Below are 24,922 nucleotides of genomic sequence, written 5' to 3' on the forward strand. Positions count from 1 at the left end.
TTCGACAAGACAATGGTCATGACTTTGTTTCAAACTTTAAATTTTTACGATGGTTTAGTTTATTTATTTATATATATATATATATATTTATATACATATTTTATCGAGCAGCATACAATCTATGAATTATTATAATAGACATCTTTTTTATCTGGAGCATATATATTTTTTATAATTTTTTTGACCTTGTCATTTTCCCTATTGTATTAAAAGTTTTTATAAACTTTATAACCAATAACTTAGCTGGCACGTGGAACTGTCACATGGAAATATCAAACATAAATACAGTAAAATCAGCCAGTAATATTTCCACAGAGTAAAAATAAATAATTTTACCTCCATGACACTGACATAACCACTCACTAATACACAGCAGCAAACTGGATTAATTTTAACCAGTTTAGTTGAACCGGAGTAAGTTGAGAATAATCATATTAAGTGAAGAGTAAATTCTGCAATCGTAGAAGCATTCCTCGGTTAAACCACAGTTATTTTAAACCACACTGTCTCTATGCGGGTAGTACGCTTGTATATGTTCCGAGGAAATCGTGGTTAGAATATTAGATGACTGGAATTGTAGTGCTAGAAGATACTTTAAAACAATGTGGTAGAGTGCACTTTACTTTGATGATTATTTAAAGGCTGACATATAAAATTGTATGGTAAGAAGATTGTAAAGTATTTTCAGAGAATTTTATTATTCTTCAATGCCATTGGTTATGCAATGTGTGTTTGTTTTTGTTCAATTTATTTAGGGTGGGTTGCACCGTCAATTTTGACGTTAACTTTTACGTACGCAAATAACGCAATGTACGCCATTTTGTATCTAAACGTCAGGTCAAAGTTGACTGGAGCAACCCACACTTGTCTTCGACTGTACTAATTGGCGGATAAATACTAACAACCTAATAAATAAATAAGTTATTTTAAAATGCCATTTTTGACACAAGATTTTATTGTATTCAACATGTGCCAAAAAAAATCATGTTCGCGCAGTAAACCGTTGCTTATCAACAAATTACAAAATTTCAGCTCAATCGGTTGATGATATCGGCTTCAAAATTGAACCACCGAACAGACGTAGGGACATAAGTTGCAAGTTAAATAAAAGCGTGTAAAAAAACCTTCAACCAATAGACGTGAGTGAATTACGTGAGTATTTAAAAATATCCGTCCATTAAACCGCACTAGGGTTCCCACAAGCAATACGTATCCATTAGGATAAACCTAGGTTTACGCGAGTTCATAGGGCTGTGATCTTACATTTTCTATTTTCTTTGAACGTGAAAGAAAATAAATGGTCTACAGCTAAGCTCGCTTCGTTGCCTGCGTGTGTGTGAATGTGTATGTATAGTATGGTTTATTTATCGGACACTGGGCTCCGACGCTTAGCGGCACAGGATGTAACCGGAAAATGCTCAGATGAAAGAGTATTGCCCAAAATGTTTTATGACAGTCAAAGACTTCAAACTTTGTTTTTAATATCGCAAAATCTAAGTACTTATGTCAATTTTTCATTTTAATATTTTTTAAAATACATAGGACGCGCTCCGCCCGCCTTAATTTTCACACAATTTTGAGGGATGATATTCGAAAAATAAGTAGTCTGTATTTGAATGTAGGTCTTAACTACATACATACCAAAATTCATTAAAATCGGTCCAGCGGTTTAGCCCTGAAAGCGAAACAGACAGACAGGCTTTCACATTAAAATATTAGTATGAATATGATCTGCAATAATAATTTACAATGTTCCCAATGTTGAAAGTAGTTAGCTTTTTAAACTTAGGCACAAGATCTGAAATTACAGAGTCTTCGTTTGCCTTACCCTGTCCCATCATCTGAGGTCGGCCCAAATTGTCTGTTCCCTCAACAATTCTCTATCTATTTCTATATTTGTATCCACCCCCAGCAACCTCACATCCTCCCTGACACAATCCATCCATCTCTTCCTAGGTCTTCCTCATCCTCTATATCCGTGTACCTTCCTACTTAAAGCTTTCCTTAGTAAATGATTCTCTTCGCTCCTCATCACGTGTTCTAAGTATACAGTGTATACTTAGAAACAGGCTACAACCGCTATCTCCGACCACGAAGTTAAAAAAACATACTTTTCATTTATTTTCGTAGCCATTAAAAGAAAGAAAAAAATATTTTGCCAAAAACATGAGCACTTATCGTTGAAACATTTGATTATTATCCAAATATTATCCTAAGGCCAGCCCTACGAAAACGGACGATCCCGTCGCATCCAGCATAGCGACTATCGACATTCTACAGGTTCGATACAAAAACTGTCAGTGGTACTCAGTGGTACTACAGGTTTTTGAACTTGTCGCAACGCTTTCTTACACGAGTACTGGTTTGCTCATCGAAGATGTCATTACCCGATCTTGTTAATTAGTTTATTTATTAATCTATAAGTATCATCTTTAATTAGATCTTTGCTTGCGGCTTTTACCGCAGTGAAATATTTTTCGTATAAACTTTCATTTTCAACCTTTCGATAGCTGATTAAAAAATTGTGGTTATATATATATATATATATATATATACCACAATTTTGTAATATATATATATATATATTTCGTCAGAGATAAAGGTAACCGTAGACGCAATTGTGAGATGCGTGTGGCCACAAAAATTGCATACCATACGACTTGTAAAACACCTGCGCAAGATCGAATTTCAGTGTACAATATTCATTACATCATGAAATCTGGTGCGGTGTCGAATTGCTACTGTGACAATATGCAATCGTACCATGTATCAGTATCATATTTATCCTTGTTTAAAAAAATGAGTTCTATAAATTTTAATATTATCAATTAGTCTTTTGCACTAAAAGTTGGTCGAGGCGTCAATTGAATTCTTAGCACAAAGAAAAAAATATTGATTTAACGTAGCAATATTAAAATTAACTATGCTAGCTTTTCTGTACCTACGTTTCTACGGGACAACAAACTGCGGGACATTTTTCATTAAGAATTTTAAATTTATAATTTTTTTTAAATGATTTTTATTATTCTCGTTAGTTTAATATAAAAAAAGTGTTGAAAATATGACGAAATAAAAATTATAAAGCTGACATTTTATTATTTAATGGCAAATAGACATAATGTGAAAGCTAATTATTTACGAAGAAATCTTGTGAGTTTACAAGAGGAAACAATAATTTGTTCTGAGCTTCTGAAAAGTTTAAACGAACTTTTTGTTTATATAAGGATAAGCTTTCTGTGCTTTCTCTTTCAGGGAACTGTAGCTTTTTGACTATATATAATACATCACAATTTAGTGAGTACACCTATTTGAAATGCAACAACAATTTAAAAATATATTTTATATTTAGCAATAAAAAAAAAACCGTTTTATGAATGATGAGGAATGTGGTGTCTAAAAATACAACGTGGTCACAGGAATTTAGGAATTTAGTGGCCACCGGTTTCGATTTAGTCAAATGTGATTACATTATACATAAACAATAGAAAACTATGATACTTTCTACATAAATTTATTAAGTATGGTGTGGAATAATTTCTTGAAATATTTTTTAATTTTCGCTAAGACATAAAATAAATTAATAAAATAATAAAATAAAATAATCTTCAAATTGTGTGAGAGAGCAAAAAAAATATATTGTTTTTGCTATAGATTTATTTGAATCTCTGAAAGTATTTTGTATATATTTTTTTCTTTATAAATTATTATTTAGATAATTAAAGCGTCGTGCGAAGCCGCGGGCAACAACCATTTTAACATAAAAAAAACTAAAAAAAAGTATTTTAATTCTTGAATTCATAGAAACTGGTGCGGAACCACATTGCCTATCAAATCTCAGTCTCATCGAAAAAATCATCGACTCTCACACAATAGATCCGTATCAGATCTTTTACCTAAAAACAGTAGTCGGAATCCACCACAAAAAACGTTCAGGGAACCATAATTACCTACCTGCGGTTATTTTTCTATCACAGAAGCTATTGTGCCGTCAACCCCCCACCATTTTGATTTCTAAGAATAGCTGGTCAATCATTTTCTTTATTTATCCGGTTAGCGATTGAAGTACGTGTATAAATAAAGTTATAATAATTTGTATTTTTCGTTTTAGGGCTAGATAAAATAACGTTATAAAAACAACAAAAAAAAAACTGAAGTTTTTATATCGATTAAAACCGGAAATTTACGATACTTTTTGTTTAAACTATTTTAATCTTGTATCGGCATGAAAGTACAAAAAATAATTTCAACACATATAGATATAAATATTGATGACATATTCCGCCCTATTCTAGGGCGGAATCACACGTCACAAAGTCAGTTTAACTGTAGTATTTCAGTTAACTTTATTTTAGTTTAATTCGTGTAAGTACGATTGCAGACGGGAGCCATATATACGAATTTATTTTTAAACACCCATTTGTTTTCGAATCACTGTCCGTCTGTCTGTTATTTCCGTTCAACAATAAGTAAAAGACACTGACGGATGTTTGGTAAACGTTCAAACTCAGATTTTAACATAATTACTGGAAACTAATTAGGCATGTAACCTAGTTAGTATAATTTTCGTGTTTATTTTTTAAGTGTGAGATTGTAAACATATGTTTAATTATAGGTAAGTACTAATTGATGAAATTGGATAATGGCTAATCACAAACGGGGGATTCCCAAAATGTATCCATACATTTAAAAGAGTCTGGGACAATTTTACGGTTTATGTACTTTTGCTACTAGCTACTTTACTATCAGGGAGAGGTCATAGCTAGGCTTACTCCTCCGCTAAAACAAAGGCGAAACGCAGTAATGAAACCACATGTTCTCAGATTCCTAGCCAGATCAAGTCGACCGTCGAGTGAATGAATTAAGTAGCAGCTGTCATATCGAGTTCTTCAGTTTAAGGGTTATAGCACAGTTGTACCGCACCGCTCCTACCCAGAAAAATGACGTTCATTGGAAATTGAGCTTCAAAGCGTACTATGTAGACTTTACAATGACAACAAAATAGCGGACTGCTCACTGCTAGGTCTCGGGTTGTCAATGTAAAATATGTCTACAGACGACGATTTAAAGTATATTTTTCTATGAATGTCATCTTGCCGGGTGGGAGCGGTGCGGTACACTGTGCTATGACTTTTAATCCGCAAAATCCATGTGTTTCGATGGAAATAATCATAGGAATAATATTCAAAACTCTTCCATGTTCGAAAACGAATCGAATCAAAAAATGTATCATTATTATATATATTTTTTTTAATAAATTGAAAATAACATCATGCTTTTTTCTTTACTGCCTGGGTTTTTATTATTATAATGTTGCCAGTTACATCAACACCATATACAGTTTACAAAATGTAAGAAATTCTAAAATGTATTAAAGTTTTTATAACCGTTGATAGTAGGATCACGCATGCTAAATATTGAATAAGAATTCAAGTTGTAATAAAGATGATATTCCATCTACAGTTAAATTATCTTAAGGCGTGTCCGCATTAATTTACCTATAACCGCCTCTAGGGGGCGTATCACAGATAATTAAAAACAAATAAATAGGATTTAAAATATTTCAAAACTAATTTCGAATAATCGCTTAACATTAAAATGTTATGTTGCCAGTATCAATAAATAATAATTGCTAACAAATTTATAATACTTGTCCAATACCGACGTGATAGCTTGAAGATGTTCGCTTAAGTACAATCTACTGAGTCATGGTTTCTTACGTGCGAATTATAGGTAATTCTGGTGTCAGATTTCATACAAGTAGCCTAGAGGCATCAGACATGTTTTTCAAGACTTTAAATTTTAATTCTTAATTATTTCGATACAAGATCGATGTTCAAACAGAGCCTTTGAAAAAACAACTGTGACTAAACAAAAATGAGTTGTGACGAAATCTCGTCACACCGGGTCGAAAATTGGTAAAAAACGAACAAAACGTTACGTGTTAGTCACGCGTAAGTTATGGTCTCTCTATTTACATTTTTAATTAAGTCTTTTTAAACTGTAAAAAATATATAGTATTCATTAACATAAGTAAAATGCTAGGCCATTAATAAAATCGTACATCGCTGAAAAAATGTGGCTGTAAACAAAATCGGACAACAAAAAAAACAGTAGCGTTACACCTGTTGGCCGGCTCCGTAACTTTATTCCCATGGAACAGAATCCGAACCAGTTTTAAGAAAAAAAAGTCAAGGATGATTTCGTTTTAATTTTTATAGGTTGCCAGGTGGTGTGTCAGTTCTTATTTGAAATCAATATTTTATGTTGGTCTAATTCAAACCTTTATTCTGAAATTAGACCTACACAGGGATTATTTTTATTATTTGTCATACTTTTAATTTATTTATTACGTGAATATTGTAAAAGTCGACCTCGGTGGCGCAGTTGTAAAGTTCTTACCAATGAACCGAGAGGTCCCGGGTTCGATCCCCGGTCGGGTCATGATGGAAAATTATCTTTTTCTGATTGACCGGGTCTTGGATGTTTATAAAATATAGTATCGTTGAGTTAGTATCCCATAACACAAGTCTCGAACTTACTTTGGGGTTAGCTCAATCTGTGTGATTTGTCCTAATATATTTATTTTATTTATTTATTTCATCAGGGGAAACGGTTATAAAACGGAGATAAGCATAGCTATGCGACATTTTCGGAAATAAAATACTTACTGGGCCTAATCCATTCTAAGCAAAAAATTTTAAACAGCATATTGTAATCAAGATTACAATATGCTTATATTTTGTAATCAAGAGTTAATAACTTGCAAATAAACTTTTTATGTACATATATGTACATAAAAGATCTCTCTAACGATTATGAAAAAGTATATATACCTTTTACCGTACCCTTAAGGTATGCTTATCACAATAGTGCATTATCATTCAAACTGGATTTGTTTACAAAATTTCAGCTCAACCGGTTGAAAATATCTGCTTCAAAAATGATTTGCAAGATTCCACCCGAACGTACATAGTTATTGCAAGAACATTACATTGCAAGTTAAATAAAAGCTTGTAAAAAGTTAGCGTAAATACTTTAGGTTGGTAGTTTTGTCTCGTTCTGTCAATGTCAAATAAAGTAAAGTGAATAAAAATATTTTGGTTAAAAGTATGGTTCAACATTTTGTGAATAAGAGGAATAGATTAATTATCAAATTTTAACTTTTAATTAAATTATAAAAGCTGCTACTTAATTAAGTTGCTCCTAATTTGTAAATCAGGTACTTTGTTATATTAAAATTTCCATAGTCACCTATTTTAACTGAGGGAAATTCGTTAATAAAGGTCAATTAAGTGATATTAATCAAACTGTAGGTAATTAGTAAATGAATAACAATTAAGTAATTAATTTTATCGTTACAACTTAGTATTTTATTTTCAAATTTAGCTTGACTTATAAATTACTTTTTTTATTATTACTTATATTGGTAAATAGGTAGGTACATATATATTTAAATATATAATTAATAAATATATTTTTATATAATAATACATTGACACATTGACACGAAATCTTACCTTATCTACAAACAAGTGAAAATAAAGAAAACCATAAACAAAATATTCAAACAAAACAAACGTAAAAGTAAATTAAATAGCAATGTCATGTAAAGCTATGCCAAAAATTAATAAAACTTGATTTAAAAAAAATATTTAAAAAGTTGATGTTTAAAGTCTAAAGATCAATTCACTTACCATTTGCTAAGCATTAGAAATTCCAAATTCAAATTCAAATATATTCCATAAATATTGTCCCATATTACGCACTAATATGCACAATGTTTTAAAAATAAACAAATGTTATTGCCCACAATAAATCTGCACAATAATATAAACAGAGTTCAAACAATCCCAATCACACTGGCTGAAAACACTGTTAACGTTTTGCACAGATGCAAAATTTAAAAGAAAAAAAAACAAACAACGTCCGATTAAAAAACAAACAAGCGTCGTTCGATTTTCGAATTCAATCAACGTGAACGACCGCGAGGCGCGAAGCCTGGCAGGTTACTGTCAGGAAAACGATACCGCCCTACGCACAGAGGGCGAAATATGTTCTAAATTTAAATTGAAATTCTCTTGACGTTTTTGAATTTTGTGCTTGATTTTTAACATATTGGTAATTTATTTGTAATGTTTACTGTGATATAAAATATGGTATAACTTTCTCCATTCCTATGATAAATGTATGATTATGATAGATAATGGATCGTATTAACGCGTTGGTTATAAAAGCTATGTTTTTTAAAACCATTCAAAATTATATTTATTAAATATATGAGCAACTTATAATTTTTAATTTAACATAAAAAGAATATGATTTTTACATTCTAAATCAATGGTAACGAATATAATAATAGCATTTCTATATGTTTGTGTGATATTACAAATCTCATTCATCTCTCAGGTCATTATTACGATAGGTATACTAAAATTAGAAACAGGAAACGAGAGAAGGGACAGAAATGTACATTTTAATGTGACAGAAGAAGAAGTCAATTTCAAGTGAAATACAGGGTGTGTCAGTTTCTCTCTTTAAAATATGCTTGCCATCTACGAGTATATAATGAAATTTGAATTTATAATAGTCTAATTCAAAAAGATTAAGTGCGTTCACTTACAAGTCTTATGTAAATTTTATTAGATTTAATTAAAGCCACTTAGGGCCCTAATATATTGAACAGTAAGTTCTACGCAGACAAGACCCAGGCAACTTAATTTAAAAAATAAAATTAAACTTAAAAAATAAACTTTACCAATTCAATTCACACCTTATGATTCTGTTTCGAACACCAGTCAGTATTTTTCATATTTAATTTATTCCTTATTTATTTGAGAAATATTTTTTCCTACTAGAGCACAATACTGGCTGGTGCTCTAAATGGAACCATTGCATGCTTGCATTAGGTGCCATGTGATTGGTGCGCTAAACGAACTTCACAATTAATTATGCAAGTACCTACACAAATTGGTTTGGTACCTAAACAAAAAAAAGGCAAGCAAAAACCACGCTGCTCAGTTTTTTCCGAATGAACACAGATGGCACCACTTCAAACAACACTTCGATTCGATTGCTCAAGAACAAAAAAATGTAGTAATGATTGATTGGTTTGTTAAGTTTTTATCAAATTATGCCATAATTAACTAAGAGAGTGTTTCTCAATAACACTCATGGATACGAGTGGACCAGAAAGATAAACATATGTTTGACAGTTTTGACACTATCAGCTGTGTCACAACATTGACATAATTTGTTTCTCCCCCGAGAATGATATGGGAGTCAAGTAATGACAGATACGGACTTAGGATAATTACAAGCGTTTATGGGTGAGTTTCACGAGCGTTTTAAACTCCGCCGCGGACTCTCATTAGTGTTTAATAAATTGTACCATACACAGTAATCAATTTAATTATCCTATTTTATAAATAAGTAAAGTACTGGTACAATATTAATTTTATAAATTATTGCTTAATTAAAAAAAACTGTATTCAAAAATAGTGTCTGACACTAATGAAACGCTACACGCCGCGTTCAAACGCTCGTGAAATTCACCCTTATTCAACTTACACTGTATTACTCGATTTTGAAGCTGATATCGTTAACCGATTGAACTTAAAATTATACCTACACACACATTTAGTTTTGATAACAAAGCAATAACTACTTTATTAATCTATCTAGCAAGCTTAGGTTGTTTGAAGTTGTCGAGAGCTAAAACCTTGTAAAACTCGAGTAGTCGTTACGGAGCTCTGTTTCCTGCCTCATTTTATGTACACATGACAGTTGTATATAAATATATCATTAGTTGTTTATGTATAGTCAACAACACATCAAGCTATCAAAACTCATTGCAATAGTCGTCGCTTTTACTTCCGGATAAAAATCCATAATGGACAGCCCAACCTGAGATCGGCTGTACATAGATATTGTTAAATTTGTATGATGAAAGTTTAAATATATTCTCTCAATTTAGAAAAAAATGTGTTTATCGATATGTAAATATATCTTAGCCTAGTAACTATAAGAAGCACTAAAAAAATAATGTAAAAATGTACAATAGTTAGTAATTATTGTAAATCTGTGGTAATTATGTTACAATGTTGACGCAAAAACAAAAAAAAAGATCGCACAGTCTGGCATTTTGTACCAATTATGCCATACCATGTGCGCGATTGTTAAGTAGGTACACTTAAACATTATTATCGACAGTTAGAGTACAAACGTATAGAATAAACGGATTAAAAACCTCGTTTGTTACCTCGCTATAAGAGATAACTAATTATATTGAAGGAGTTAAATATTCTTTTATATTTACATTTAAAAATCATATGAAAATGAATACGAACAGCGAAACTGTTCAAATTTCTTTATTTAACTTAGGATGGTATACATCACTTATTGATGGCAAAATTGACTTTTAATCTACCGCCGACTTCCAAAGCGCAGATGAAGAAGAAGCGGCCCAACAAATTACACTGTACAGTTTACCCTAAAGACGTCTACCAACAAAGACCTTATGTTTTATTTCAGAAGTCACTTGTATTATGATATATTTATTAAACTTTATTATTCCTTAATTTCCTGAATTAAAACTTTTTTAATTTGCAAGTGTTATTATAAAATTAATGATTTGTTTGAAGTTTAATTTTATGGTCAATTAAATTCAGAAGCATTCGTGTTTATCGTATTTAAATTGTTTTTTTTTTTGTTTACTTAAGTATGTATAGCAACGACTGTAACTATATTTGCACACCATTCTATGGCAAGGCATGTTGAGTTTTATGATTTTATGTATCAATTTCCACGTGTTTTTCCAAATATTATGTCTTTTATCTTCCAAGTAAATAAATAATAATAGAAACAAAGGTAAGCCATTCCGGCATGTTAGGGACCTGCACTGTTTAAATGAGTTCCTTTCGGCATTTTTTCTCAGCAGTGGTCGTTCCAAAATGATAGTTAGCTAATAGTTTTGCCTTAAAGGTCTAGTTTCTGATTTGATTTGATCAAATAGTATTTAATGCTAAAATCATTCACTCCCAGCTAATAATTACGAAGACTCATTTTAAGCTTTGGAAGTGACGCATAATAAACGATCTTATCTCACCAAATTCTCAATTTTCAACAAAAACACAAACAAAAAATCCAAAGGGGAAAAACGCAAACGCTTTCAATTTATATGCGATCAACAATTTCCGCACCTTCCGGACCTATTACCGGCCTAAGTGCGGCCCTGGCAATCGCCTCATTTACGGGCCGCATTCCCAACAAAAAGGTTAAAGCCATCTGTTCCCTTAATCCTGCCTCTTTCCACACTTCGCTACATGACTTAGGCCCATTCATACCTTTTCGGTCACTTTTTCTTCAAATAATCAATTCACTCTTCAATTTACTCTTAATGAAGTTTTGGTATTCTAATATACGATTGTCGGTAGATTATAGATAGGCCAATAGTTGATAGGGCCTTTTGAGGGTCCAGCGTGTTCGCTTCTCTCTCTACCTATTTGAAAAGAAAAAAGCAATGCATTCAAAACTTACTATTTAATATATTTTTATGTTTTCAGTCACCAAGCGCTATTTTTGATTAGAGACACACTGAAAATAACGAATTGACAGTTATGGCATTTAGGTTGACGACATCCTGCGAGTACATAATGTAAAACCATTTTTTTTTACTTGAAAGCTAATCAAATCATTCGACATTATAACGATTCGAAAATACAAAATTTAAATCGTACGAAACATCAATCGACTCTCGCGTTTTCAACTAGTTGGCTTTACAAGTGCTTCAAAACACAACAAAATAATAACATACAAAACAAAGAGTTGTTCGGACTTCACTCGAATAAAATGAAGCTTGCTCATTTTCACTTTGATCTATTAGAGAAAATCTGTTGAGCAAATGTTATTTAAATTTATTAATTTCGTTTACACTTTGTATCGGATAATTTAGATATTTATTTTATTGAAAAGTGAAAACTTCTTTAGCGGCGTTGTGCACTTTTTGTGATGGGTAACAAATGTTAAACTCGCGTCAGGAAAATTCGTAACAAGTCAAAAATGCACCACGTTAATATTCAAGTTTTCACTTCTGCCGGCACTCGCGAAGTGTTTTTTTCTATTATTTAATTTTCTGTAACTTGCATTTGTAACTATCTATTATTAACCTAAGAATCTGTTACATTCATCACTACCTCAGTTCTCATCCGAGCTACCTCAAAGGTGTCAGCTGAAAATTAGCTGTTACTCTTCTGGGTAACATATAGCCTTTTTGTTACTTTATGGCACAATTAGTTTTTTTTTCTTTATCTTTAAGTCAAACAGCAAACTTATCTCGAGCATTTGTTTTGCTGATGGCTGATACAAATGCAGCCGATGCGTTGAAATAGGCAATTTTTTTTTCAAAATCAATTCCCAAATCACTATAATAGGGGGTGAAAATCAAAGAAATTCGCGCGAATGCTGTACAGCATAAAAATCATTTCAAAATCATATTTATCATTGAAATGGAGATAGTTTCATAGACCACCGCTTGCTTCAGGAAAATATCGTGAGGAAACCTGCACACTGTTATGTTTTATAGTGTTCACAAAAGTTATATTCAGTCTTAGTCGTCAGTCTCAACGAAAATAACAAGTTTATTTGTTGGACAAATTAAAAATACCCCCTAATTTTAATATTCATTTCCCTACAACTTTTGAACCAATTTTAATGAAACATATCTAAGAACCACCGCGTAAAAATTATCTATCAAATAAAAAACACCGCGCATCCAAATAGGTTCACCCGTTGATGAGCTACGGTGCCACGTACACAAACAGACATACAGACAGACACACTTAGCGGTCAAATATAACTCCCCTCTTTTTGCGTCGGGGGTTAAAAATATGGAATAGACAGGGCCTCGGACAAATCTAAAACGGCATTGAATGAAAAACGCCCGGCAGCCTATCATCACTTCCCCCCACTTGATTGTGAATGATACTTGGTTGCCTAAGAGCTCGTCGCCATTGTTCAGTAGCGCTCCGTCACGTTGACTTCCGTCGACGGACGGTAGAAATTGTACGAAGTTTCGACGCACGTCGATGTCAAAACCTATAGAACGGAGCACGTCGAAGCTGCAACGTAATGCGGCGCCGCAACGGAGCGCGAATGAACAATGGGAACACACTCTTACTGCTTAGTCATTGTCACCCGCTGATCAAACTGCTCGATTCGATCCAGTTGCTGATGTTGTACGTCAAAAGTTTACACATAAAACAATAAAAATAAAATAGTTTATTTTTAATTCTCTTGGACGAAAATTACTTCATTTCTTGTACGTAGACTTTTCATTATTTTATGTCTCTAGAACACAAAGTTAAAGTAAAATCTTAAGGCCAAGACTAATTATTACAAGAAAAATTATTCAAAAAAATATTTCGGTATTGGCAACGGGAAAATAACATTATATAATTTAAAAATGTATTTTAAAATTAACATCAAGCGAAATTTTATTTATTTGTATTTAATTAAGTTTGTGTTAAAATGTCAAAGTTCATTTTTTACCCTCAACCAAGGCCCGCCTGCAACCGAGTATGAGAGAAAAAACGCTGTAACCCTCTCTCTGAGATTTTTATTTATTTATTTTAAGACTTTGTTGCATCCAATTACAAGATTTATGTACAAAAGGTGCACTTAACGCCATAATATGGCACTCTGTACCATTGAATGGTAGAGAATGTCATAATGTGGCGTTTAAGACATGTGTTTGCATACTTTAATCAATTTTAATCAGTTTTATCTGCAATCTCGCGATATACTGTACAGTTACTGACCTTGCTTAACCGCATAAGATCAAGTTTTTCACCGTCTTTGTGCCCGTCACTGCTGGTGATCGAACCTGCTACGTTTTCAACTTTTTGTAATGTCGTCATACGTAAGAGATGGGCAGGTGGGTAAATATTGGGTAGGTAAAAAGTGATAAATACCAGTAGAAAGGGTAAAAATTAAAAAATACCCATTTATACCAGGTTTTCATTAAAAATACCGGGTAAGAATTGAATATTGCCTTTAAAAATTAGTAAGATATTACTTTATTGGCTTAACCTTTTGCCATTCAATATAAGATTTATATTTAGAATGAAACGAACAAATATATATATTATATACTCTTTAATCATCATAAATATTTCTATAAAATATATATTCCAATAAAATTTGTACTTATCAACAAATATTATGTCACACTTTTTTAATTTTTGGGATGCACGATTTTTATAGGATATAGATATATAACACAATACCAACAATCTAAAGCAAGTAAATGTTTACTATAAAAAATATTTCGATTTTAGTTTTAAAGTAAAAATGCAATATGCATAGTAATAATAAAAACAAATAATCACAAATATCCATTTACCGCATAAACATACACATAATTACTATAAATCTTGTAATATCACACACATCAAAATCAAATCACAGTCTTCTTTTTGACATTTAAAATATAATCAATAATATTAACAACATATCAACAATACTAACATATATCTCCTCTAATAGAACTAATTTAGTAGGTTGATATGGCACTGTTTTAGACATATAAAATAAAATCTGAATCAAATTTAAAATACCCATTATATCTATGTCAGTCTTCATTACTGCTACTATTACTACTACCACAGTCAAAAGATTCTATATTATATTCTGGTGATCTTATTATTAAGGCATTATCTACTCTAGTGGAGTTATAGTGACTTTCGTCCAAGCTTTCGTCTTCACTACCTGTTTGTTCAGTGTTTTGATCGTAATCTGGAGTCCATGGACCAGGAGAGTCACTGGCTTCAGATCGCACGGTTTCATTGTATTTGTGAAGCAGATCCCAGTTATAAGAAGCGAAAGTAAGTTTAGCTGCTCTTTCGGTAGTTAAGCGATTTCTTTTTTTAGAATTAATATGACCATGCTTGCTAAAGGATCGCTCTGTGGCCGCAGATGTACATGGTGCAGTTAAAATACGTACTGCTATTTTACTTAAGTTTTTAGATGAACAAAGTCCCTTCCACCATGTAATAGGAGTTATATTTTCGACTTTTTCCCAAAGAAATCGCTTTCTCCAAAATCCATCTCTGGCCTTGTAATTGGCTAAATCTGTCATAACATTTATATTCTGGGTTTGGGCCATTGTTTCTATAAATTCCATTGCTTGCAGGTCTTCGTCGTCATTCAAGATTAACCCTTGAGTTTTGGGGTCCAAAAGATAAGCCGCTAAATGTATAGGTTTTATACAGTCTTTCGTTCTTTTATCGACTGCATTAAAATTTTTTTTCTTGTCTGCGTTGCTAATTATTGTAACTTTCGGTAAAATGAACTCTAATTTTGACTTCATGTCTTTAAATATAGGAAAGACATTGTGTATATTATTGGTTTCCTTCTAGTTTAAAAATTAGGTACCTGGTACATAATAACACAACCGATGCGTGGTGCATGCAAAACAAAATGGCGAACCTGTAACCTCTTAACAACATCAACTCAACTATCCCCACCACTTTCCAACTTACCCGACAAAGAGATGAGACAGAGACAGCACTATTGTTAATGTTCTTTTGTTCTACTGATAACGAAATGTCTGGATATGTTAAACGATGACGGTTTTACTCAAAAAACCAGTATAACGTTTGGTTTCTTTATTTAATAAGAACTATATATCTGTCAAAATACAATATTTTAAATTACATATATATAGATTTAAATTTTTACCCCGGAATTTTATTCATAGACATTTTATATTACGGTTCTGTTCACTTTCCATGGAAACAAATACAAAATTGTTTCGAAAAAGCAGGTCAAAAGAAATTTTCCATCAACATGTTTAAAATAAATACTCTTTTAAATACTGTATTTTGGAAGTATATATATATTTATCAATTTCGGTTATTTAGTTGGGAAACCAAATTCTATTTAACATAAATATCAAATTATCTGTTGAAACCCGTTTTTTAAACTGATTTTAATTTATACCCGGTATAAATTCAAAACGGGTGGGTAAATATAGTAATAAATGGGAATTTAACCAAGTCTCAGGTTTTTACCGGGTAGATGCCCATCTCTGTTAATCTATGTTTTGTAATACTCTCAGGGTTCCGTAAAACATTGTTAATTATTTTTAAAACTAGCTACGTGCCGAGACATCGCTCTTGTGGGAATTTCGAGATAAAAACGGGTAGAATAAACTGGAATAACACACGTATGTGTGTTATTTTGTGTACCAAATTTCATATTCGGTCCAGTCCAGATTTTGTGTAAAAAAGAAACAAATATACATACACACATACACCCTCATAAACTTTTGCATTTATAATATTAATAAGTAGAATGAGTTTTTTTTTAAATCACGTCTTTTTTGACACTAAATTTTCTTGTTGTCAGAGAGGTTCAATTGCATTGAATGAGTGACAATAAATCAAGTCCGCGCAGTAAACGGTTTCTAGAGTTGTTGCAGTTCCTACATGCAGTAACGGGTCATGCTTATCATAACAATGCATTGTCATTCTAACTAAACAGCCCTTTAAACAAAAGAGCATTACGGAACGGCAACGCGGTACCTCGACGCAACAGAGCATGACGGAACAATGGGACCGCGCTTCATATATAGTGTTTAGGCACCAGGTCCAAGAAAATTCTGAATAATGCTTATTTCCAAGCTAAAGTATCACATTCCACCTTGGCTAATTAAGGTCGGTACTTGTTCATAAAAACTTGTATAACCTGTGTGTAATAAGTACTTGGTTAAAGTACTTACTAAAGGGTAGCTTTCCCCTACTTACAAAGCTGAATTAAAAGGGGTCTCGTTGTCTCAAGGGTCGTACGTTGCCTTCAAACTTTAGAATTGTTCTTTTGTTCAAAAGTCTAAATTACTTTCGCAATTCGACGCCGATTTCCGGAAGTATTATTAACCATCTGCTACAAAAATATATAACGAAACTAGAGGTCCAATCCGGCTTCGCTCGCGTAAAACCATAAAAAAGTGGCCTATGTTATACCTAAAGGTTTCGTCAATATTTGTTCCAAATTTCATTAAAAACCTGTCCAGTAGTTTTTGAGTTATTCATTACAAACAAAAATACAAATCTTTTTTTTTATATTAGTATGGAATATTTATCATAATTATTACCTTTTACGGGGTGAACAGAGCCGATTTTTGCAAGATTCAAAGGTTGAAAAACATGAGTTGTTTATTTATTTCGGGATATAAATATTACGAAATCAAACTTATATTAACTTACAATCCCTTGTTTTCAGTCAGTTGAGAAGATCATGTCATTTTCGCACCTTTGTCCAAATATAATTACGCAAATTAAAAAAGTATTAGCTAATAGACAAACGTCAAATTCCTCAATTAAAAATAAATGGGCCAAAGCCCTCAAATTGGCCGCTCTTAGGCTCTAGTCTTTGAAACAACTCATTTAAGTTATATTAAGTTATTTTTAGATATTTATTTAGATACAAGTGTAAAACAAAGTAACCCTCCGTGCCTGTGTGTTTCTAAGTCTCGTTTTGAACCACACAACAGATTTTGACGCATTTTCATTGTAATTTAGAAAATGTATTACCGCATGTTTACCGCACTCGTTCAAAGCCGGGCCGGGTAGCTAGTTCATTTTTGGAACTACTGAACTGATTACCACCATACCTTTTAGTCCTGATTGACGTAGGTAGTAAGTACTATTTCCGACCTTTCCACAAGAGCGAAACCAAGGGACGTAGCTAGCGTTACAAAACAAAGATGCAAGCCCAAAATATGCACATTAAAGCACTATTTCGTTTTATAAAAATAAGTCGTTTCAGAATATTTCATGGTTTTGTAATTAAGCAGCCTAATACCCTGTCTACTTTGTGAACTCCGGCGAAAATTTAATTTTAATCTGAGCGCGGCTTCGCTCTTAACTAAGTATTTCTGACATAGTTGTTAAGGATTTTGTGAGATACAAGCGCGTATTAAAAGTACAGGTATTCAGTTAAGTATAACTATGAATTTAGCTTGTTTTTTTTTAATGAAAATAAATATTAAAGATACATTTTTCCCAAAGGTTTTCTATAATTTATTTCATGTTATACTTTTTACCGTCCGTGTGTTTTGTTTTGCATTCTATTTCTCTTACATCTGTGCATGTGGTTACATTCTGGACTGTGAAGTCTGAAAGCTCAAGATCCCCATAAAAATAAACCTTTAAATTTCTGAAGATTCGGTTTGCGGTTTTTTGAGCTGCCTGACGTAAATGCTCTTTTGGAATGCTGTTTGTACATCCTATTTATATTGATGACCTTGCACAATTTTCATAAGAGTATATGGAGTGTAGGGCGGCAACCATACACCACTGTTGTTCTATACTATTTATTAATCAATTATGTTATATATCATGTCATCATTCAGTATATTCTTTCAATCTTCCCTCTAATCAAAAACAGTTAATTTTAACCACGCCATATTTCTTTCGTGTTTACACTTTTTTCCCAGCAATAAGTAAGACCCGGCCGATCTAGTAAACGTCTAATTTTCCCACGCAACTGCGACACCCTGCTAAATGTCACTCGATACCGCTACGCGACCTTACTACGTCTGCGTAAAAAATGTATCAGATCTTTAACAGCAACAGTTTTTCATAGTAAATAATTATGAATGTTATGATGTGTGTCAAAAATATAAATACTTAAGTGTTCTCCTTCTTCGCACGCTCTTTACAAAGCAGCCGTTATCAGGCATGTTGTTGTTGTAGAAGAAGTGTAGCATTTAGCTTTCCTTTTCTTAAAACCCACAAACTTTTAAAACATAATTTTTCATTCCTATTGAATAAAAATATTGAACAATTTCAATTGAAACAATGTTTATTATTGATGCTCGTTTTCTATTTTATTTTAAAATTATTCATAGTCGTGTTCCTCATGGCTGAGGGTCGTCGTCATTATGTGGAATGAAACACACACAACAACTTTCTTAGCACTATTCATGTAGTGGTTTGACATTGCCTTCTCAATTTCACACACAAGTTGATAATCTATCCGAGTGCAGGCTTCCTCACGATGTTTTCCTTCAGCGGAAGCAAATGGTGGTCTATGAAAACTACATGAGTCAGATAGGTATACAAACTCATGTGATTCGAACTTGGGACCTTTCAGTTTACAGGCGGGCGTCTTACCATTACACAACTTACGCTTCAAATTCAATTTTAAAGTTATAGAAACTAACTAGGTAGTTAGTTTACAAAATTAGTAGGTACTCATTTTGTTAGAACGGAAACAATACTATATTATTCTTCGAGGGTCTCAACTCAAGTAGAAAAACGCCATATCTTCTTAACCGATTCATTGATTTAATAAATTGCTTACTATCTCCAAATAAGTTCTTTGTTTATATTTGTACCGATTTCTGAATAGGACGCCATCAATTACTTTATTACGCGGGGCCCGGGGCTTCGCTCCCGTAGGAATTTCGGTATAAAAAGTACTCTATGTGTTATTCCAAGTTATTTTCTACCCATATACCAAATTTCATAACAATCGGTATAGTAGATTATACTTGAGAAGTTGGGATTATTTTTTAACATAATCAACAAATACGAGTAGTACTCTATTTTAATCGGGAAAAAATCGTAATCCTAAAATGGTACCTATGAATGTTCCAGTGGGAAATTCACGCGGGCGAAGTTTTGGGCAAAAGCTAGTAAAATATATACCTAAACGATAATCAGAAATCACACTATTAATGAAAACCGTACGAAAATTAGACGCGGCAGAAGACTTTGTTATATAACATGTCTTGACTAGCGGCCCGTCCCGGCTTCGCTCAGGTAAAACCATACTAAATTATTCACATAAACCTTCCTTACAGAAAACCGTACAAAAATCGAATTTTGAATTTTTCGCGTTCATACAGACAGACGCGTAAGGGGTAATTCTTTTGAAAAATATCATGTAATGTAAATTTATAATATTCACATGAGATGAAGATAGGAAGGCACTCAATGTAATACATAATTGTATTTTAACATGGTTTCTCCTCGCAAATTGCTTAAGATGACGTGATGCTCACTGAACATACTTACATAGAGTGGGTTGCACCATCAACTTTGACGTTAACTTTAACGTGCGCAGAAAAACGCCAAGTACGCCGTTTTGTCTATCTAAATGTCAGCGGCGCGTAGTCAACGTCAAAGTGGATGGTGCAATCCACTCTTTAGATTATAAAATATCTTGACCCTAGTTTCCGCACTTTCCCTTGAATCAACGGAAGCACTTTTACACGACTTTTACGAACTTCCTCAAAACGCAAAAAACTCATAAAAGGTAAGAACGCATTTCTTACACGGCGTACTAGATGAGCGACAGAATGCTGCAAGACGCAAAGCGACGCTGCACGTGTACAAATGATTACATACTAATTCTCGCGAACTGCTTTGCACAGAATATTTCAGACTTTCTGTGATAACATTTTTTTATTATATTTTTTATTAAAATTTTGTATAATTTATATTTTATATTATGTTATGAATTGAATCGAAATTGGTTTGTATGGATGTCGGTTATTAAATGCCTATTCCCTGCAGTGGGAAAAGAAGGCCGTCACTGATGACGTAACGTTAATAATGTCCATTTGTTTATTTGTTTTTGACGTGACAACGTCTTAAATTAGGTTGCGGCTGGGAGTCACTTATGAAAAAGTGTAACGCCCGGTAACGTTACGATGAGTCACCGAACGAGAGAGAGGCCCGCCGAATGCCTTGCGTCTCTCTCCCACTCAACTATGATCGGTCTGCCGCGCGCGTGAAAAGACGTTGTCACGTAAAATCTTCGCCCGTAAACCGACTTTACAGGCAACCATTTTTTTTTTTTTAGATTTATATATTTCTTTAGGTATTGGGTAAATGTGTATATTTGGCGCATCGCGCCGCAACGTGCTACTTTTGCCGCTCAACTAGAATGCCGAGTTACAATCCAATAAATGTTCTTGGGAACAAAAGCTAGAAAAAAAGGGTAAAAAGAGGAACGAACAGCTGAATACGTGTAAGGTTGCGTCTAATAAACGTCTTGAAACTATCATAACTCAGCGGGAGGTCGAGCTTTCTTACTTATGACTTTGCACAGGATTCTCATATTGGCTTTTTGTTTTATGGCAACACCTTTTGTTCAAAAATGCGGAAAAAGTACTATATATTGGCAAATGTGAATAAAATTATTTTTTCTTATATAATTTACATAAAAACAACATTTTTTTGGTACGTGGCGATACAGAATAATTTTCTTTTTTTTTTTACTTAAAATGTATGTATGTAAAGCTATATTGTATTGCTATATTTGTTGGGATGGAATCTCTCAACTCAATTTCGAAGCATCTAGCCGATTGAGCTGTACCGGTTGCTTGTACACACGTTTAGTTTGAATGTCTTTGCGTTATTATGATATGCCTGACCTAATCGTATTACAGAATAGGCTCCCGACGTGGGAACTCTTTAACGGTATCCTGCAAGAGCATGATTTGTTTGTTCTTTCTTACGACATTAAAATAAAGTCAAAGGTGGAAATATGTTTTTTTTTTTGTGGTGGATGATGTGATAAAAAAGTGCTCACTGTATTACGAGAAATAATTATATTAAACAGATAAGTATCATATATAAATTATAATGATATTTAATTTATTTTGCGACCCGTAAATAAATTCCTAGAGACAACATTATTAATTACTAGCTACGCCCCGGGCCTTTGCTCCCGTGGGATTATCGAGATAAAAAGTACCCTATGTATTTATTATTCCAAGTTATATTCTACCCGTATACCAAATTACATAACAATCGGTCCAGTAGATTTTATGTGAAAGACTAACAAACATTACATACACACGTACATCCTCACAAACTTACGCAATTATAATATTACTAGGATTTTCATTTAGGAATCAAAATGAACCATTTCAATTTCAGTTACGTATAGATTGTATAATTCTGATATAGGAAAGTTGTAATTGCTGGCAGCTCAACGACCTGCTTCATACAAAATGTAGGGCCAATCTGAGTGTCGGTGAATGCATAATACCAGATTTATCGATTACTAGCTTTTGCCCGCGGCTTCGCCCGCGTGAATTTCATAGCTAAATCTCAGTAATTTTCTTATCGCGTACTCTGTAAGAGTGGTAAACATATATGATTCAAATCGCCTTTTTTCTCATCTTTAGTTCAATTTCTAGTTTCACGCTTCGTGTCTCGTCGATTATATGTATGTTCTGTACACATTCAGCGGAAAAGTTAAACCAAGTTACTCAGAAAGTATTGAGAAAAATAAGTTTTTTATAATTGAAGATACTGGCCAGTTATAAACAATTTCGAGAATATGCTTATTATGATTAAAAGGAAAAATAGTTCCTTTAAAATTATATCAAATATAATTCCTATCTGGGTGCACGACAGTGCCCCGCGAGTCGAGCAAAAAACAAAGCGGCACGGCCGTACCGTACCATCCTTTTCTAGAATTTCGAACCCTAATAACTTCGTTGCGGATAAAACAGGAAGTCTGCATTTTCAGTAACTAAGCAGGTACTGTATAAACACTGTAAATTTCAAATTTCATTCAATTTGAACCAGTAGTTTAAGGATTGTAACTTGTTAAGGTTTCTTGATTTTGTCACTCACTCACTCACTCACTCCCTCACTCACTCACTCACTCGCTCACTCGCTCACTCGCTCACTCGCTCACTCGCTCACTCGCTCACTCGCTCACTCGCTCACTCGCTCACTCGCTCACTCACAAACTCACTCACTCACTCACTCACTCACTCACTCACTCACTCACTCACTCACTCACTCACTCACTCACTCACTCACTCACTCACTCACTCACTCACTCACTCACTCACTCACTCACTCACTCACTCACTCACTCACTCACTCACTCACTCACTCACTCACTCACTCACTCACTCACTCACTCACTCACTCACTCACTCACTCACTCACTCACTCACTCACTCACTCACTCACTCACTCACTCACTCACTCACTCACTCACTCACTCACTCACTCACTCACTCACTCACTCACTCACTCACTCACTCACTCACTCACTCACTCACTCACTCACTCACTCACTCACTCACTCACTCACTCACTCACTCACTCACTCACTCACTCACTCACTCACTCACTCACTCACTCACTCACTCACTCACTCACTCACTCACTCACTCACTCACTCACTCACTCACTCACTCACTCACTCACTCACTCACTCACTCACTCACTCACTCACTCACTCACTCACTCACTCACTCACTCACTCACTCACTCACTCACTCACTCACTCACTCACTCACTCACTCACTCACTCACTCACTCACTCACTCACTCACTCACTCACTCACTCACTCACTCACTCACTCACTCACTCACTCACTCACTCACTCACTCACTCACTCACTCACTCACTCACTCACTCACTCACTCACTCACTCACTCACTCACTCACTCACTCACTCACTCACTCACTCACTCACTCACTCACTCACTCACTCACTCACTCACTCACTCACTCACTCACTCACTCACTCACTCACTCACTCACTCACTCACTCACTCACTCACTCACTCACTCACTCACTCACTCACTCACTCACTCACTCACTCACTCACTCACTCACTCACTCACTCACTCACTCACTCACTCACTCACTCACTCACTCACTCACTCACTCACTCACTCACTCACTCACTCACTCACTCACTCACTCACTCACTCACTCACTCACTCACTCACTCACTCACTCACTCACTCACTCACTCACTCACTCACTCACTCACTCACTCACTCACTCACTCACTCACTCACTCACTCACTCACTCACTCACTCACTCACTCACTCACTCACTCACTCACTCACTCACTCACTCACTCACTCACTCACTCACTCACTCACTCACTCACTCACTCACTCACTCACTCACTCACTCACTCACTCACTCACTCACTCACTCACTCACTCACTCACTCACTCACTCACTCACTCACTCACTCACTCACTCACTCACTCACTCACTCACTCACTCACTCACTCACTCACTCACTCACTCACTCACTCACTCACTCACTCACTCACTCACTCACTCACTCACTCACTCACTCACTCACTCACTCACTCACTCACTCACTCACTCACTCACTCACTCACTCACTCACTCACTCACTCACTCACTCACTCACTCACTCACTCACTCACTCACTCACTCACTCACTCACTCACTCACTCACTCACTCACTCACTCACTCACTCACTCACTCACTCACTCACTCACTCACTCACTCACTCACTCACTCACTCACTCACTCACTCACTCACTCACTCACTCACTCACTCACTCACTCACTCACTCACTCACTCACTCACTCACTCACTCACTCACTCACTCACTCACTCACTCACTCACTCACTCACTCACTCACTCACTCACTCACTCACTCACTCACTCACTCACTCACTCACTCACTCACTCACTCACTCACTCACTCACTCACTCACTCACTCACTCACTACGTTTGTTTGTTTACTAATCACCATCTATCTGCTCAACCAATCTTCTTGAAAATTTTCACACATGTAGTTTGAAATAAGCACGTAGAAGAACATAGGGAAATTACATTTTCATACTTGAAAAATAGATGCTCTCGCGGGAAACACGCAGGCGGAGCCGCGGTAGAATGCTAGTCCCAACCAAAATGAAAATAGTATATCGGAAACTTTGTAATCACTTCTACAGAAGCCAAACATTCCAACAGTAGCTCGCCCTTTGAACCAATCCTAAGCTACACAAAAGCTCTCGGTGGCACCACATTGATTAAAACGTTTGTTTCCATAATTCTATATTAATTAATAATACCTTTTGCTTTACGCAGACAGGGGTTTTGT

The 24,922-nt window shown here is 34.3% G+C and overlaps 2 protein-coding genes across 4 annotated transcripts in view; both read right to left on the reverse strand.

The window, feature by feature from the left end:
• LOC128681141 (irregular chiasm C-roughest protein-like) overlaps window positions 1-7,995 on the reverse strand; it is a 76,144-nt gene extending 68,149 nt beyond the window's left edge. For 2 of the 3 annotated variants that reach the window (XM_053764786.1, XM_053764785.1), the window contains exons 1-2: window positions 7,695-7,995; window positions 1,642-1,675 (exon numbers count right to left, since the gene is read on the reverse strand). In XM_053764786.1, the coding sequence (XP_053620761.1) occupies window positions 1,642-1,651 (10 nt within the window). In that variant the 5' untranslated portion in view covers window positions 1,652-1,675; window positions 7,695-7,995. The remainder of the gene's footprint in view (window positions 1-1,641; window positions 1,676-7,694) is intronic. The other variant, XM_053764787.1, reaches the window with a different exon arrangement.
• A 6,631-nt stretch (window positions 7,996-14,626) lies between these two features.
• On the reverse strand, window positions 14,627-15,364 carry LOC128681048 (uncharacterized). The gene has a single exon (XM_053764590.1). The coding sequence runs from the start codon at window positions 15,362-15,364 to the stop codon at window positions 14,627-14,629; it is 738 nt and encodes a 245-aa protein (XP_053620565.1).
• Window positions 15,365-24,922: the final 9,558 nt, after the last annotated feature.

The sequence above is a fragment of the Plodia interpunctella genome, chromosome 26 (genome assembly GCF_027563975.2).
Source record: "Plodia interpunctella isolate USDA-ARS_2022_Savannah chromosome 26, ilPloInte3.2, whole genome shotgun sequence".
In the NCBI taxonomy this organism is placed as follows: Eukaryota; Metazoa; Arthropoda; class Insecta; order Lepidoptera; family Pyralidae; genus Plodia; species Plodia interpunctella.

Coding starts and splice junctions, on each gene's coding strand:
- LOC128681048 (XM_053764590.1), bottom strand. CDS start 15,364: ATGAAGTCAAAATTAGAGTTCATTTTACCGAAAGTTACAATAATTAGC.